Source organism: Haliotis asinina, chromosome 5, assembly GCF_037392515.1.
Source record: "Haliotis asinina isolate JCU_RB_2024 chromosome 5, JCU_Hal_asi_v2, whole genome shotgun sequence".
Taxonomy (NCBI): Eukaryota; Metazoa; Mollusca; class Gastropoda; order Lepetellida; family Haliotidae; genus Haliotis; species Haliotis asinina.
Window position 1 is genome coordinate 34,471,604 of NC_090284.1, and position 17,204 is coordinate 34,488,807.

A 17,204-nucleotide genomic window follows, 5' to 3' on the forward strand; every position below is an offset into this window, starting at 1 on the left:
ATCAATTGTCAATTTGATTTGACCAGTTGGAAGTTTCCTTCCTTGAAGAGGACGTTTGGTGCCTTTTTCGGTCACATGACTGGCTATGCTTGAACATTGCCCAACACATGAACCTACAGGGAGATCCAAACACATGAACCTACAGGGAGATCCAATGTGCTGTAAGCAGGCAATTTGGGAAGGCTTAATGTCATGAGTCAAGTAAGTACTGAATATATATTTTATTCAGAAAATTACATATTTCACCTTATTCTGACTCATGCTTATTCTGCTAACCGAATCCGACAGAATTGGTGGTGGGTTAGGCAACGTCCTGGATTCTCTGGCTGTCTTTAATACATCCTGTATTCCCCTTTGGTCTCTACAAGTCACATGATAAAGGGTGAGATTTACTCAGCACCATTGCAGATCCAATAGTTGTTGTGTTATAAGTGGCCCAAATTAGTGAACGCCTGAGACATCCTGGGTGGTGATATCTCTGAGATAGTGGTTTGCAAATACCATATTGGTGATTGTACGATGTCAATAAATAAGAAGCCCAGAATCGGGGTGTAATATTTGACTTGAGTCTGAACATGGAATCGCATATCAAAAGCGCCTGCAAACCTGCATACTTCCATCTTCACATCAGCATGATCAGGAGGTATCTCCATGTCAAGACCACCTCAGCTGCTATCCAATGAAACTTGATTACAGCTACTTGCTGCTGTTTGGAACATCACAACATCTACTTAGCAAGCTTCAATGCATGCAGAACACGGTGATAACCTGCTATCAGAAACATGAGCACATCACTCCTGTACTCCACTATCTACACTGGTTGCCAGTCAAATATGCGATCCAGTACAAAATACTGTTGTTAGTTTTCAAGTGTGTGGATGGCCTTGCCCCCAGCTACCTTTCAAATCTTCTTAAAATACACTACCCCCCAGATCTTTAAGGCCTGGTTCACAGTATTTCCTGGAGGTACCAACCACTTGAACAAAGACATCTGGCAACCGTTCATTTGCAAAAGCCGATCCAGTCATGTGGGATAGTGTACCTTTGTACCTCAGATTGCAAGAGAATCTAATAAATATTTAAGTCATAACTGAAAATTCATTTGTTCAGTGCTGCATACCAAGCTTGACCAATATCTTTCCAGGCTCATTTCTAGCACTTTTGAGATGGATGGATGGATGGATGGATGGATGGACGCCTAAGATCCAAGATTCATGTAAGAGCTTTTAGTCCTTGTCCATTTCTGGGGCTTTTATATACAGCACCATATGGTGAAGAGGGAATCATCTGGCCTTAATGGTGGGATATGTTGGCTCTGATATTTTGTAGCTTTATTAAAGGCTGCACTAGGACTTTGGAAATTGGTTTGATGGGCAGGAAGGAGAGTGAGTCAAAGTCTTCATCAACCATCCTATAAGTGAGAACTTTGTTCGATTCCTTAGATGGAGATTCCAGATCCAATCCAATGGTAATCCAAGACATTACTTCTGACTGCAAGAAGATGACATCACCTTCTTCATCCAAAAACGGTCTGTTAACTATTTCCCGATCTGAAGGGTCATGCCTCTTATAATACATACGCATATCCTTTTCCAAATACTCCATGGTGTGGGTCATCCATTCGCCAAAAGTCTGCATGCTCTATGAGAGTAATACTCCTTGTGCAAATGCATTCACACATGCATGCACACATGCTCCCAACAAGGATGTAGATATGTGTCCAACATTGAAGAAGATCAGTACCTTGATCCTGTATCCTGGAGAAGGACTTACATGTGGCGAATCCCTCCTGCTGGAGTGTTGTAGGTGTGTGGATGCTCATTCATGGACTGCTACAGCTGAGCAAATGGTCGTAGAATCCTTTAGGCTTATCCGTCCAGATGCTTCTGTCGGTAATGATCTTCTCGAACTTGAGTGTTCGTACATGCCATTCTCTTCATCCCGGAACACTTGCATTCCTTTGTGCAGTGTGACAGTCATCAAAGGAGTCTTGTGAACTGCTCTCTCCTGAGTGACGCCGTGCTCTCTCAAGGTCATCATCTGTCCTGTGAATTGTTTCAGAAACAGCCACGTGGTTGAAGTTATGCAATACATGCTGAAACTGCTGCGGGCTTGATGACGTGCCTGAGAATGTTGAGGCCTCTTCCGATTTTCAAAATGTCTGCGAAGAGTTGTTGTAGGTACCGTCTCTGGTACTTGATATCTGTGTAGATAGAAGATCCTCTGTAGAGTGATGCACTGATCCCATTGTCATTGTTTTAGATCTCAATGTTGTAGTCTGCTGTCATGCTGTCTTGCTGATGGTTGTAGCCTCAGGAAATAGCATCAGAGGCTCATCGAAGATGTCCACTTCAGTCGGCAGTACAATTACCTCATTGAAAGATGAAGTGGAATTGAATGCATCTTCAATGAGGTTCTGGGTATTGGTGTCCTCCTTCTCTGTGATGAAGATCTCTGTTTCTTCTTCTGCAATGAGGTTAACTCCAATGATGCCTTCTTCATGGGAAATCCAGAAAGGGGGTTTAGGGGGTTTAAACCATCACTTTTGAAAATCACTTATGACCACATTATATATGATATTTGTTTTTTTGCGTTGGCAGCGCCAAAGGGGATTCAGAAGTTTCCAACCCCCGTAACACCCCCATTTCAAAATTCCGGGATCAGCTCATGCTCTTGACAGATTTTGATGTTACCTCCGCTAAACCAGAGACCTGCCCTGTGATATCCTTGTCGATTTATAAGAAACATATACAACAGCTAAAGGACCGAAATGTAAAAGGATATGTGCCATATGGGAACTCCAGGTGCCTCCACATCCATTCACTAAGGCGACAGAAGAAAGAGTGACAAGCACAGCCAGCCTTAAGACCGAAAAGGTATCAAACCATGAAGGGAGTGTGATTTAGGTGTAATTTTACGTTCTCAAGGAAGGGAAATCTAAAGAACGAATAAACTCACACTTTTTATACTCTTTAAACTACTACATATGAAAGAATTGTGGTTAGTCTTAAGCAGAACAGCAATTTTTTTCTTAAAAATATGTGGTTAATTAATACTATGTGAATAAAAGTTGCCAAAAAGTTGCCTCCTTCCCTCTCACATGAAAACGAAACCACAGACGTCATGTGAGGAAGGATTTTCAGTTACTTGCATATAAAATGTGTTACAGTCTCCTCAATTTGCTGATTTCTCAGCATCAGCAAAGACATGCTGAATCATTAGGTTGCTGTCAAATGCCTTCAGGCGTCTGGTGATGGTGTCACCATGCACAGATTTCCACAGGACCCCTGAGTTCATGCTGAATATGTTGTTTGTGAGTGAGAAGCGAGCATTGTGGAAACCTGTATGTATTAAAGGTCACATATACTCTAATAGCGTACAAATGCAAAATCACTTGCTGACATCGTTATAAATGAAACCCTGTCATTAAAACTGCTCATTTCGATCTTTAATTACCTTAAATCGAAATTTGTTTCAACAGTGCACAATTCTCAGCCGCAAACAAAATTTCAACCAATCAGAGCGGCGCGTCTCCGTGATGTAATAGTGGGTATAGAAATGAGGGTCTGTGCAGTATTCATCTACATTTCAGGGGTTAAACTATTTCGTTTACAGGTTTGTACAAACCTGAAATCGCAAAAGCTGTTGAGAAAAATGAAAACCATATGTTCTCACAATCTACTATCATTTAGTTTTGTCTCCTGCTTTGCCTAGTTTTCGAGTTACAACCCCTATTTTCATAGACGATTCTGTCAAAATCACTTGCTGTCGCGAAGTTGTAATCCGTGTTAGGTGGTATAAACCTACACATTATTTGTCATCATTCACTTGATGCTCAGTTAATGAATTTATAACTGGTATAATTAGTGGTAACACCACTTAGTTTACCCGACAAAGGCCCCCATTTGGCATTTCTTTTGTCTGGATTGATCAAAGGATTAACCGGTAACACGCTGATTGATTGATTAGTTTTATGGGGATTTAAATGGGGGATTTGTCAAAAGGTAGTGTTTATGTATGTACATTTACTAATCTATACTGAATACACTGCCGTGTCTGTGTCTATGTAAAACAACACCCTTCTTTCAAAGGATTAACCGCCAATACATTGATTGATTGCTCATTATTGGCTAACTAAATAACTTTTTCAAAAGAATGACACACATTATGCAATTAGTTGCCAGGTGTGCTATCTTGGGTAACCAATGAAACTATACAGCAATGTGAAAAACCTGAAACGATACATCACGTTTTCTTATATTAGACTGTTAAAAGACACATCACTTGGGAAATCTGCAGATGAATTATATATAACTTGTTTTTGTGGATATTGAGGATACATTAACCTTATTATTTGCATTTTTGTTTTTAATAAGTTGTCATAGCTTTCAAAAGAATCATTGTTTTCGTCATTAAGTATAATGATGCAGACGACATACACTAGGGCGTGCGTGCGAATTATGATTCATATAGGAAAACTATGAAATGTCTACATATTACATTCCTCTTATACATTCGCAGATCACTTCTTTTTATTAAGTTTCAAAATGCATACAAGTATGATTATAAAGTAATTAGGATTATGAGACCAAGTATAAAGACGTATATTGACAAGTGTCTACATACTGGTGAGTGAACGTTACAAATCAAGTAAATTTAGCAAGTGAAGAAATTTATCACGCAGTATTTTCACTTCGACCCCAACCTCGCTTAGGTTATGTTACAGGTTGTGTCATGCAAACTCCTTTTGGTAATGATTCAAATACATATCTATGTAGTTTTGATTTTCTAGCGTGATGAGAACAAACCATACATAATCTCATTAATTCAAATGGATTTGACTTCACGATTTTCAAAATGGCGGCGTCCTGTCTTGGGATGAATGCTATTTAAGTTTGTTTTCACCAACTTACAAAAGGACAATTACTTTCTACTGGTAGTAAAATATGTATTTTATTGATGGACAATAGGATTTTGCATGACACTACTTATAACATAAGAATTTCACTCTTGGAAGTGAGGTGGAGGTCAATATAACATTGCTTGCATTATAAATGTCACTTTGACCTCCACCTTGCTTCCTTGGAAGAAGTCCTTATGTTAAAAGTTGTGTCATGCAAAATCCCTTTGGCCATGATTCAAATGCCTATTTAACTACCAGTAAAAAGTAGTTTTCATTTTCTAACTTTATGAGAACAAATCATAATCTCAATAATTCTAACGGACTTTAGCCCGTGACTTCAGGATTTTCAAAAATGGCGACGCCTGTCTTGGGATGAATGCTATTTAAGTTTGTTTTCACCGACTTACAAAAGGACAAAAGGTAGTAAAATGTGTATTTTATTTATGGACAATAGGATTTTGCACGACAATGCTTATAACATAACAATTTCTCTCTTGGAATCGGTCAATATAAGGGGTCAATATGAGATTACTTACGATAATATTGTTTCGACCACAACCTCGTTTCCGAGGAAGAAAGCGTTATATCCATGCAAAATCCTTTTGGTCAGCAATGTGTAGTAAGCAGTCTTAATTCTATAAACTCGATGAAACTTAAACGCCATTTTCTATCCTGGAAGCGTGGTAGGGGACGAACCATCCGATTTAGTATACACCACAGGCTTCCACAAAGCTCTCTTCGCACATGTACACACTAACAACCGATTTAAGCACAAACTACGGAGTCTGGTGGAAATCTGTGCATAGTGACACCACCACCCGGCCCCAAGGCACAACTGACGGCAACACAACAATTCGGCATGTCTTTGGTGACGTCGAGAAATCAGCAAAATGACATTTAACTGGAAACCGTTCCTTCTATGACGTTAATGTAGAGCTCTGGCGACAGTTACATAACCTGTCTGTGGTTTCGTTTGTGGGCGAGAGAGAAGTAGACGGCTTTTTAGCAACTTTTAAGCGCTTGGTATTAATTAACCGCAAGGGTTTTTTTTTAAAAAAAAATGATGTTTCGTTTATCACTAACCAAAAGTCTTTCATATGCAGCGATAAAAAGACTAGCCAAAAATTGAGTTTAGTGGTCCTTTAAATCAGGTGGTTGGACACATACCTCGCTTCCAAGACTGAAGATGCTATTTAGATTTGTTTCCATCGAGTTAAAAAGATCAAAACTACTTACTAGTAAATGATTGATAACCTAAAAGATTTTGCAAGACACAGCTTGTAACATAAGGATTTCTTCCTTGGAAGTGATCAAGGTTTTGGTCGAAGCGACAGTAATATTGTTAGTAGTATTATATTGACACCCACCTTGCTTCCAAGAATGAACTTGTTCTGTTATAAGCAATGTCATGCAAAATCCTATTGTCTATCAATCAAATACATATTTTACTACCAGAAGAAAGTAGTTAAGATTTTGTAACTCAGTGTAAACAATCCTAAATAGCATGTATTCTCAGACTGGTGGATGTTTGTGACAAGGCACAGTCATTTTCTAAAATTGTGGGGTCACGGTCTTAAGTCAGCATGAGAATAAATTATATTCTGGTTTGTTTTCATCAAGTTAAAAGATCAAAACTACTTTCTACTCATAGTTAATTGTGTTTTTGAATCATTATCACAAAGATTTTGCATGATACTGCTTGTAACAGAACGACTTATATTCATCATAACAACAAGCGAATTTGACAGAATCATCTAGGAAAACAAGTTGCATCTTGGAAAATAAGCAATAGCAGGTGACAAATTTAAATGGCAGCAGATTGTGCTAAGATTCAAAACAATTGTCATTATTGCAGGTTTAGACAAACTATAAACTAGATAATCCAGTCCCTGAAATGTAGATGTATACTACAGCAACTTGTGTACGTATACCTCATATTATGCCACGAAGACGCAACCCTCTGATTGGTTGAATTTTGTTCGCAGGAGAGAATTGTGTACTGTTGTCAAAAAGGTCGATTTAAGGTAGAGTCAGTGCTCCAAACTCCCAAAGTTCCGTATACTTCATGTAAATACATACACCAAATAAACCCTTGCCTTGATGTTTTTGTTTAAAGCAGATTACTTTTCCGGGGATTCCTGGTGTTATTTATAGCATGCAATTGGTCAACTATCACGTGATCACACGAAAGATTTTTATTGGTTAAATTCACGGTTGCCCATGCATTCATTTCACTCGCACCTGAGATTACCGCAAGCCACGCCTTCGTACCCTAGGACACCTGATGAATGATTACGGTATGTACATAAAGTGAACACAGACACTTGAATAGAAACAAAAAACTAATACGGCCAGTTTGAATAGGATTGGATTATATTAACGGCTAAAGAACTTTCATTCAGATGTATGAAACATTTGTTAAAAAGAGAAGTGGATGGTATTAGGCGACCGGTTGTGATGAAATAAAAATACCCTCTCCTAATATTGTACACCATTCTCTAGATTTAATTAAAATGAATCTGGCTAACGTGTTGAATTAGTGTAGAATATGGTTGACAGATACTCCATTAGAATCTGAAAATGAAATTGAATACTAATAACAAATGTAACACCTATTTATTAAACATCTATGTTCTTTTAACGAAGATAATATATATGCTAGATCTATATTACAGATGGCACTGCGTATCAAAATTTGACAGCAAGAACTCAGTGGGAAAATCTTTACTGTGTGGAGTTTACAAAGATCGCTATCAGAAACATTCTCATTGACGATGTGTATTTCGAGTCAAGAGGCTGAAATTATAAAGGAACTGCTTCTGCATAGCATAGATAAAATGTTTCGGCAGGAGATAGACGGTGGAATGTCTTATGATGCACAAGGTGCATCATGTCTTGTATTATACACAAGACCATTAGATCTCCAGCAGGATATGAAAACCATTATGGAAGTTTAACAACACTGTGGTTGTTACAGAAATAAATGAATATCTTGTTCAGTCCTGACGCTTTTGTTCTTTTTATTAGAATTAATCTACTATTGTTACTTTTCTAGATGGGGAAGAAAAGAACATATACAAAAGTTGACCTTCAAATGGCAATTAACGATGTTAATATGGGTATGTCGTTCAGGAAGGTGGCCCAAAAGCATGGAGTGCCCATCATGACCATATGAGACCGCGGCACAGGAAAATCTGAAGGTGACTCGCATCTTGGGTGTCCACCAACCATCTCCACAGACCCTGAAAATGACATTGCTAGAAAACTGAAATTAGCTGCATTGCAGGGTTTCAGAATTACTCGATGTCAGTTAATTATAGAGGTGGCTCGATTTTGCAAACAGCTGGGTATTAAAAACCCATTTAAAGGGGGGATTCCTGGCAAGAAGTGGATAGCAGGCTTCCTAAAATGTCTCCCTGACATGAAGCTCAGAACCCCAGTGGCGTTATCCACAGTGAAAGCCCCATCATTGTGGACAAGTATTTTGAAACTTAGGTGGTATCATAAATGCCCTAGGTTTAAGCCAGACACCACAGTTACTCTGGAACGTAGATGAAACTGAGGTCCTTCTGACTCACCAGCCGGCAAAAGTGTTTGCTGAAACCGGCATCAAAAACATTCCTGACAGAGTCGGTAATGACCAAGACCGGGTAACAGTGCTGGCCTGTGTTAATGCCACAGGGAACACTGTACCACCAATGGCCATAGTGAAAGGCTAAACACAAAGAAGTTTGGGTGTTTGTGTGCCTATAACACAAAACTTGGTGTTTCAGGTACTGTGTACACATACCAGGAGAGACCATGGATGGAAGATCAGCTGGGGGAGAGATGGTTTGAAGACCATTTTCTCAAGTATAGCGGCTCAGAGAGACCCTAGCTGATCAACCTTGACAGCCATTCATCTCACGAGACGCTGGGTTTTCTGGAGAAGGCATAGAAGAATAATATTACAGTTCTCACGTTCCCTCCCAACACAACCCAGTGGCTCTGTCCGCTAGATAAAACTGTATTTAGTTCCTTTAGTAGGAAATGGAGCTTTGGGAGTTCGGAGTATATGAGCAGCAGCCCCAACGACATCGTTTGTAAGTGGGAGTGGCCGAGGTTATTCAGAGCTGCTTATGACAAAGCATTCACCGCCAGCAACATTATCAATGGCTTCAAGAAATGCGGGATGTTTCCCTTAATCCCACAGCCATCCCAAGATCAGCCTAAGCATCATCACAACCATTTCATAACGCTTCTACATCAAACTCCAAAGTGGCCACCCCTGAAACCCCTGAAGCTCCCAGTGATGCAGTTGCACTTAAAGTTGCAGCGACTCAAGATCAGACACCATCAACATCCACTTGGAAGGAGGGTGACTTCCAGAGGGAGTAGAGGTCTTGACAGCTGAGGAATTTATACTCTCTGTTCTCAATGGAGACGTTCCTTCATCATTTGATGAATCTGGCAATATGATTGTAGAGATTGCAAGTGATGAAGGGATGTTTCTTACACAACTGGAGGCAGTAAACAAGGAGTTTGCTTGGCCTGAAACTAAAAAGTCAGAAGGCAAAGTCAATCCCAGAAAGCTGACCTCACACAGAATATTGACCAGCTACCATATCACTGAAATGAAAAGAGAAAAAGTTGAGCAGAAATGGAAAAATGAAGCAGAAAACAAGGCCAGAAAAGAGCAGAGAGAACTTAAACAAAAACTTAAAAATACTGAGAAGTAATTCTCCCACAGTGACTCAATGTGTGTGTAAAGTATGATGACAAATACAAATTGTTCTGTTTTATTGTTTGGGATAAAAATTTTCACTATTATTCATGCTTCCACGGTTTCATTTTGTACATATATTTCACTCGTTACTAAATAATGTACGATACGAATTATGTGAACACAAAGCAGTGATCGAAATAATGGCCTGCCCGACTGCCCGTGGCTGGTAGATTATGAGTCAGACTGCCTAGAAATTCTCTCCACCAGCCTGATTGGCTGGCTGAAATTTTTAAGGTTGACCTACTTTCAGTTCGGTCTCAGGATGATCATTCCATTTTATGTCATATTTTGATTTTGGAAAGATGAATGAAAGCTACGAGCATATTCCATAATTATACTTGGACAACTCTTCAGCCAGTGAAGATAACAATAGTGCACTAAAACTAGCTGGCTTTGTAAGCTACGCTATGATTGGATATCTGTAGTCACATGGTTCAATAAGAACCAATCAAAGAGAGGGTTACTTACTCGTTTGTACTTGTTACAAAATGGCGGCGTTTTTTAGTTATTGCGAAAAAAGTAAGTTAAAAAGGTGGGCAGGCAACTTTCAAGATGGGCAGGCAACATTTATGGGCCACCAGCCTGGCTGTCAGGTTGAGCTGAAAAATTATTTCAATCACTGACACAAAGGCTACTTATATCGAATTATTTCAAGTTTCGCCATGTCGTCACAGGCAACAACACTGTTGGCATTTGACAGCACAGCTCCTTGATTTGTAGATGGGAGTATTAACCTGTCAATCAATGTAATATCTATGCATGCCCCCAAGACAGACACTGTGCACTTTATTGACAAACACTAACAAAGTTCAATACAAAAAATTGTTTTTCTATAGAAATTAAATTTTTAATAACATAGCTATAATTCAGTAAACTAGCTGTGTGTGTGGTATTGAGCATTCTGTCCGATATTGAGGGGTTAGGTGTATGGTATTACTGTGAAACCGTATGGCATTTGGGGCCTATACCATTGCATAGAAAATTTAACAGGGGCAATAAACTGAAACCTGTATAATGCACCGGTTTCTATATTCAGACTCCCCATTGGGTAAGCTTCATGCTGGTATATGACACTCCCCAACTAGTACCACAAGTAAGCAGTGCATTCGTTCCACAACCTGAACCGTACGTACTTAGGAGCTCTGACTCTAATAAAATGTTGAAATGAGTAGACTTAATGACTGGGTTTCATTTATAATGTTTTCAATAAATGATTTATGGATTTGTGCCTGCATTGAGTATATGTGATCTCTAAAGGATTTCAAGTGTTCCACTATCATTCGCATGGAGGGAAGAGACGAGCATAATATGTATGAGTCAGGATAAGAAAAATTACGGAATTCTGCAGCGTTCAACTAAAACAAATTCTCTATCAATAAGGTTAACAGTACTAACGGGAAGTTGAAATCCTTTAATATGTTTTTGTACACCTACACTGAATTTTCCAAACATTTTGTCATCCAACTTATGAAAATGGAAGTCCTGAACAAAACCAGTTTTACAGAATAACTGAACTCTTTTTGATTCAATAGAACATGTTTACAAGTATTACCACAAGTGAAGAGTGAAGATTCTAACTGTGATGATCATGGTGCCACCTTATCATCATAATATCCTGATAAGCAAGGCTAAATACAATTCATAGAGACTGGTGAATCTAAAATCAAAACTGGGTTTTCATAATATTCACATTGCCTGATACTGTTTACTCATGCTGAACACTGCAAGCAAGTTAACTAATGATCCTCATCAGTTAAACAGACGTGAGACTTTTTCAACAATGAACGTCCTCAAATTAAAGGTGGATCATGGTGTTGACAACAAAAACGTCATGAAAGGTTTATATGCTGAGAATCTGGTGACAAACAGCAGATCAACATTAAGAACAGTGCTCACATGATTAATAACAAGGAGCAGATAATAAATAGGATGAACTAGACCAGGTGAATTATTTACAAATGAAATATGCGTTTGGTTATTTTGTGCGAAGTTGTTTGCCACAATCAAGTACTATGGTTAATCGTTATCTCCTTCTTTACAAAGTTGCATCAAAACGAAGTAGTAGTAGGATCAAAACTTTGTGAGTCACACACATCGATATGTGTAGTGTCTTAGTGTCTAGTGAGTCGTCACTGACGTCAGTGGCGACTTGTCTAACTCATTTAGAAATCTTGAATTACCTGTAGAAGATCAGTGTGAGAACAAGCAACGCAGCTGTTCCAGAAGTGAACTTGACATGCTTCTGTGCGTAAAATTTTAAAATATACCATGGTATCATATTTACAAAGACAAAAGCTTCACATATTATGTTTACTACCGCTGTAATTGAGGTGCCCCTCCTCCTCCGATGTTGACGGAAGAGCAATCTCGGGGAGACAACTCTTTATCTCATCGCGAACAACCACAAGAATGATCAATATTACCAGGGATAATCTACAACATGTATAGGCTCACTGATATTACAGACCAAAGTACGTGGTCTAAACATCATTCTCAGATTTCTGGGGGTGGGGTGAGTTGTGGAAGTCTTTGTTGGTTACACACAGACACGTGCTAGTTACATTACACCACTTGGCGTGATTTTCATCGACTTACATGTTATTTCAGTGTAGCATAGATAATTTTCACGGAGTTAGTATAGAATGGATCATTGTAAGATTTGACAGTCAAATGGGAAATAATCTCTCCTCTATGCATATAATTTCAGACCACCATTTAAAGGGACACCACGTATTCATCAGCTCCCGTATGGTTCCACAAGGCACAATCCCACGGGTCGCTTTGTTAAAGGAGTTCACGACACCGAACACATGTTGATTGAATCAGTGATGCTCTAACAGTTGTAGAGTATCCCTGATTAAATGGTTGCCGTTCGACAAATATGCAACTTAAAATAAAACAGAAATTATTTGATTGTAGGTAAGATGATTCCTCACAAGTGTGCAAATTTAAACTGGGATCTCACGATTATTAAATTCATGAAAATTATTTATGGTACACTAAAATAACATGGACGTCCATGGAAATGACATCAAGTGGTCAAATATAACTGGCACGAGTCTGTGTATACAAAACAGGTAGACTGTGCATGTGAAGTAATATAGAATGAATGAGCTAGGCGTTGCCAGGTGTCCAGGTAGTTAATGCCAATCATGTCAGTGCTTTTCACACAAGAGCAGATTACTGCCTTTTACCTACCAGTGGGTTGAGGAGAACAGATGAGCTCTCAATACAGCCTACTTAATGGTCACCTGACGATTGGATTACATCCAGCTACATCATGCATAACCAAACAAAATGTCAGTGATGATATAACTTTGATGAGTCGATTAACCCAAGAACAGATATTCTTGTTTATTAAAGTAGAAGATATTAACTTAACGATGTAAAGCTGAAGTAAATGCAACCTACCTTTCCTGACATGAAGTGAAACAAAAACCTATATTGTAGTGTTGCACTGACTTTGAAGAACGTTTATTCGCTTTATTTAGAGATACCATCCTGCAGTTGGACATTGATAACTCACTCGAACACGATATAATGACCCAACAAATCCTTAGTTAACCGTAAGAATTAGAATCTTTTGGCATGTATGGGTATGAGAATTCTGCAGGAAATCCCAATTATATGAAGCACTTATTCTCTGTGTGTTATTATTTGTTGTACAAAAGTCTGATATAAACGTTGTTCGTTTCCTTGGATATTAATGTGTATCTTTATGCCCGTAGATACAGTGACTTTACTGGCTGAATTTCATTGTCATCAAACTTCCGCAGACAACAGATGTCTATACACGTCTCCCCTTTGATTTTTGTTCATAAATAGTGCAATAATTACATATACTCTTTAAAATGTTATGAGGGATTGTATTATTTATTAATTTTTATCTATCGGTCTGTCCATCCATGTGTATTTAAATAAATATATCATCATTGCTGAAATGACTAAAATCTGTATCATAACATATACATTTCTCTAGTAAATACTTGATTGCTCCATTCTGAACTGCACTAATACAAGATACATCTGAAGTGCCCAGTATGACCGTGGTTTAATGATCGTCATACTACGTTGTCAGTTTTGAAAAGGGGTAAATGTATACCACCCATATCTTTTGTTTATGGCTATTAATGACCTGACAGCTCAATAGTAGAACACTTCAAAGCAGTCTTGGTTATGTGGTAAACGTTTCTTGGCACTGTTGATGTTAAACGGCCATTTTGTCTCTGATATGACAGTGTACAACGTAAGTGCGGTGTTTGCCCGTAACTCTGAAACGCTGCTGATGCCAAGGACCCTGGACCACATAATGTTGTGGGTCCTGACAATAATGTGTAGGCCCTATAGAAATTATACTCTTAGTTAATGGAGGTGAAAATGCTGTCGGTCATGAGGATCTGCACAAAAAAAGTTATGGGTCATAGTAGTTTTCGGTTGGCTTCGGGCTTAAGGACCGTTAATTTCGAGTTTGGATATTAACGATTGAATATGATCTTATGTATACCTTCATTCCTGAATCCATTTTCTAAGCCGTGTATGACACCATTCACACAGAATGATAACCTTTTATTTAGCATTGTTAAACTGTAATTGTACCTTGGTATCAAAAGAACAATTCACACCTTTGATTGTAGGTCATGTTTCACGGAAGTAGTAAAATACTAAGATCAGTGTCCTTTTGCTGTTTCCTTCCGCACCAAACCAGCGCCGTGAAATAAATGAAATATCAAAAACGTATATACTAAATCAAGCTTACACGCGCTGAAGCAACGTTAATACTTCGCATAGTCCTCATGTTCCAAACCCGTTAAATCAAGAATCAATAATTGTGTGTGTGTGTGCACTATGATGAATCACAGGGATTATGTGTATGTTTTATTTCACGAAAGCAAAGTTAAGTATAGATGTCGGACCACCCCCTGACAATCGGTCTGTTTCGTTTGTGCTTCTTTTCCTAAATGTAAATATTTAGAAAAGCGAGAGATAATTAGTGTAATCTGACATTTTGTACACCGGCGGATTTTGGAGGTAGCCAGTTCCTACGACTTTAGGGCGGGCGCCAAGTGTTGTTGGTTTCCATCAGGCGGTTAAGTGTAGATGTTCAAGTAAACTGTAATTACCCTTCACAGAAGTTCAAACTCCCTGTCACCACATAATTAGCTTCTTGTCATCAATCATTGAACAGACCGATTTCGAGACGAGTTTATTTATGGCCTAATTGTGGTATTTAATTTCAACTTCACACTTACTTCCATCTTTAATCCAAATCTCACATATGATATCTCAGAGCATCTCATTAGCGATGAGGTCTCGCCGCCTCGTTAAACAGGGATAATCTACAGTGTGTACCTGGTTAAAAACATTGTCGTCCAGTCATGCAGGTGGATTAAAGTTGTAAGAGACTGCATCAATGTCTACAAGCAGTTATAATTATTGTGAAAAGAACAAAAATGCAGCATTTGTTTGACAGTTAGGCGTTTGGGACAGAAAACCCATCTAACACAGATACATAAATCTGTACTTTATTCTAGCATTAAATGTCTGTAGTACTGAAATAGCATCGCAGTCATACAAAGTAGTGAGTGAGTGAGTGAGTGAGTGAGTGTGGTTTTACGTTCCTTTATACCAATATTCCAGCCATGTGACGACGGGGACACCAAAAGAAGGCTTCACAGCATTTTGGGAAAGTCTGATCGTCATGAAAATGTATTGACCGCTGCTATGGTATCTACTAGAGAATCAAGACAAGGCATATCGCGCACGTGGAACAAGCTGTAACAATACTGTCTGGGCCGTGGAACAAGCTGTAACAATACTGTCTGGGCCGTGGAACATGCTGTAACAATATTGTCTGGGTCGTGGAACATGTCGAAATGTTCCAGATGTAAATAAGAACAATTTTTGACAACGCTTGCCAAATTGGTAGAAATAAATGTCAATCATACAGTTAACATTAATTTTGAACTCTCTCTTAGCCATTGGAATTGCTTTGTTTGGCTTGGAATCAAAGACTATTTCCTCATATATACAGTATGGTTCAAAATTATTGAGAATAGCTAAAGCATTTCATATTATTAAACGAGAACAAATCAGATAAAATTGAATGTAGTGTGAAAGTGAACTGACCTTTTCATGTTGTGTAGGTAACAATTTAATATTTTATCAAGTCTCCTTGAGCTTCACGGCACAGTCTAAGACGGGTAGGCATACTTCCTATCAGAGAGGTTAGTGTCTCGTGAGTTATGCTGTCCCAGTATCGGACCACTTCTCTCTTCATGTCTTCAATTTTTGTCAACCCCTTTTGATTCACACATTCCTTCATCATCCCCCAAATGTTCTCAATGGGATTTAAGTCAGGACTATATGCAGGAAATGGTAATGCAGTCACATTTTTCTCCTGAAACCACTGCTTGGCATGTTTTGCGGTGTGTTTAGGATCATTATCTTGCTGCAAAATCCAGTCATTTCCATAAAACACATGTGCACTTGGAAGCAGAAAATTATCTAACATGTTAGTGTAGCGTTGACTTCAGATTTCCCTCAAACACACACAGCGGGGTCGTTCCTAATAAGGATATCCCTCCCCATACATGAAACTTTGGGCTGTATTTAGGTCGTCGATACAACGGTGCTGACGCAGACTTTGTCAATATTTTCACATTATTGGGATATACCCATATTGAGCTTTCATCAGTAAAAATCACATTTTCCCAGTCAAAGTTTTCATGTGCCAAACACCACTCAACACGCCTGTCTTTATGTTCTTGTTTCATGAGAGGAGAAAGAATTCCAGTCTTTTTCTCCCATCCAAGATCAATCAAATTTCTTCTAACTGTAGATTTTGATACAACTGTTGATCCCCTTTCTATCATTTCATACCTGATGTTGGAGATGCTTGCCCTTTGCTTTTTAGACGCTAAAATTCCCAGCCGGACGCGATCTGAGAAGTCCAATTTTCTGGGTCTCCCTGCTCCTTTCTGATGCCCAAAATCCTTTCCCTCTTTAAAATTCTTCCTAATCCTATACACAGTAGAAAGAAGAGTTCCTGTTCTCTCTGCCAGTGTATTTACATCATCAATTCCTTGATTACACAACTCAAAAATCAACCTTCTTTTATCTTCAGCAGACATTGTTGACAGTGCTGAGGAAAATGACGTCTGCTACAAATTCAGGGGAGGTAACTCTAATTGTACTATACTCAGTAGGCCAAGATGAGTTACCTCCCTTATACCATTACTTAGTTTTAAGTATCAGTGAATCAGTTGAGGTGTTAGGATAGCTCAAAGTAAGAAGACAAATTCTCAATAATTATGAACCAGACTATACATCCTGTCTTTAAACGCCTTTCAAACGCTATTTTGTCGTTTGTCAGTGACATCCCTTCCTGTATGTTGAAAAGAATAACATGTAAACTTCCTTATTGCAGGAGAGAGAGCTCCATGGGGAATTCTAATTGGTGAATATATCTTGAACACGAATGTAATGCACGTTGCAAGTATCAATGTACCTTATTCCATATTTGACATTTGAACATGG

At 38.7% G+C, this 17,204-nt stretch overlaps 1 protein-coding gene across 3 annotated transcripts in view; it reads right to left on the reverse strand.

The window, feature by feature from the left end:
- The window catches only part of LOC137284094 (sorting nexin-14-like), a 75,565-nt gene extending 63,523 nt beyond the window's left edge, over positions 1-12,042 (reverse strand). Inside the window, exon 1 of one of the 3 annotated variants that reach the window (XM_067815774.1) lies at positions 11,849-12,042. In XM_067815774.1, the coding sequence (XP_067671875.1) occupies positions 11,849-11,946 (98 nt within the window). In that variant the 5' untranslated portion in view covers positions 11,947-12,042. The remainder of the gene's footprint in view (positions 1-11,848) is intronic. The other 2 variants (XM_067815772.1, XM_067815773.1) reach the window with 2 other exon arrangements.
- Between the last annotated feature and the right edge of the window lie 5,162 nt (positions 12,043-17,204).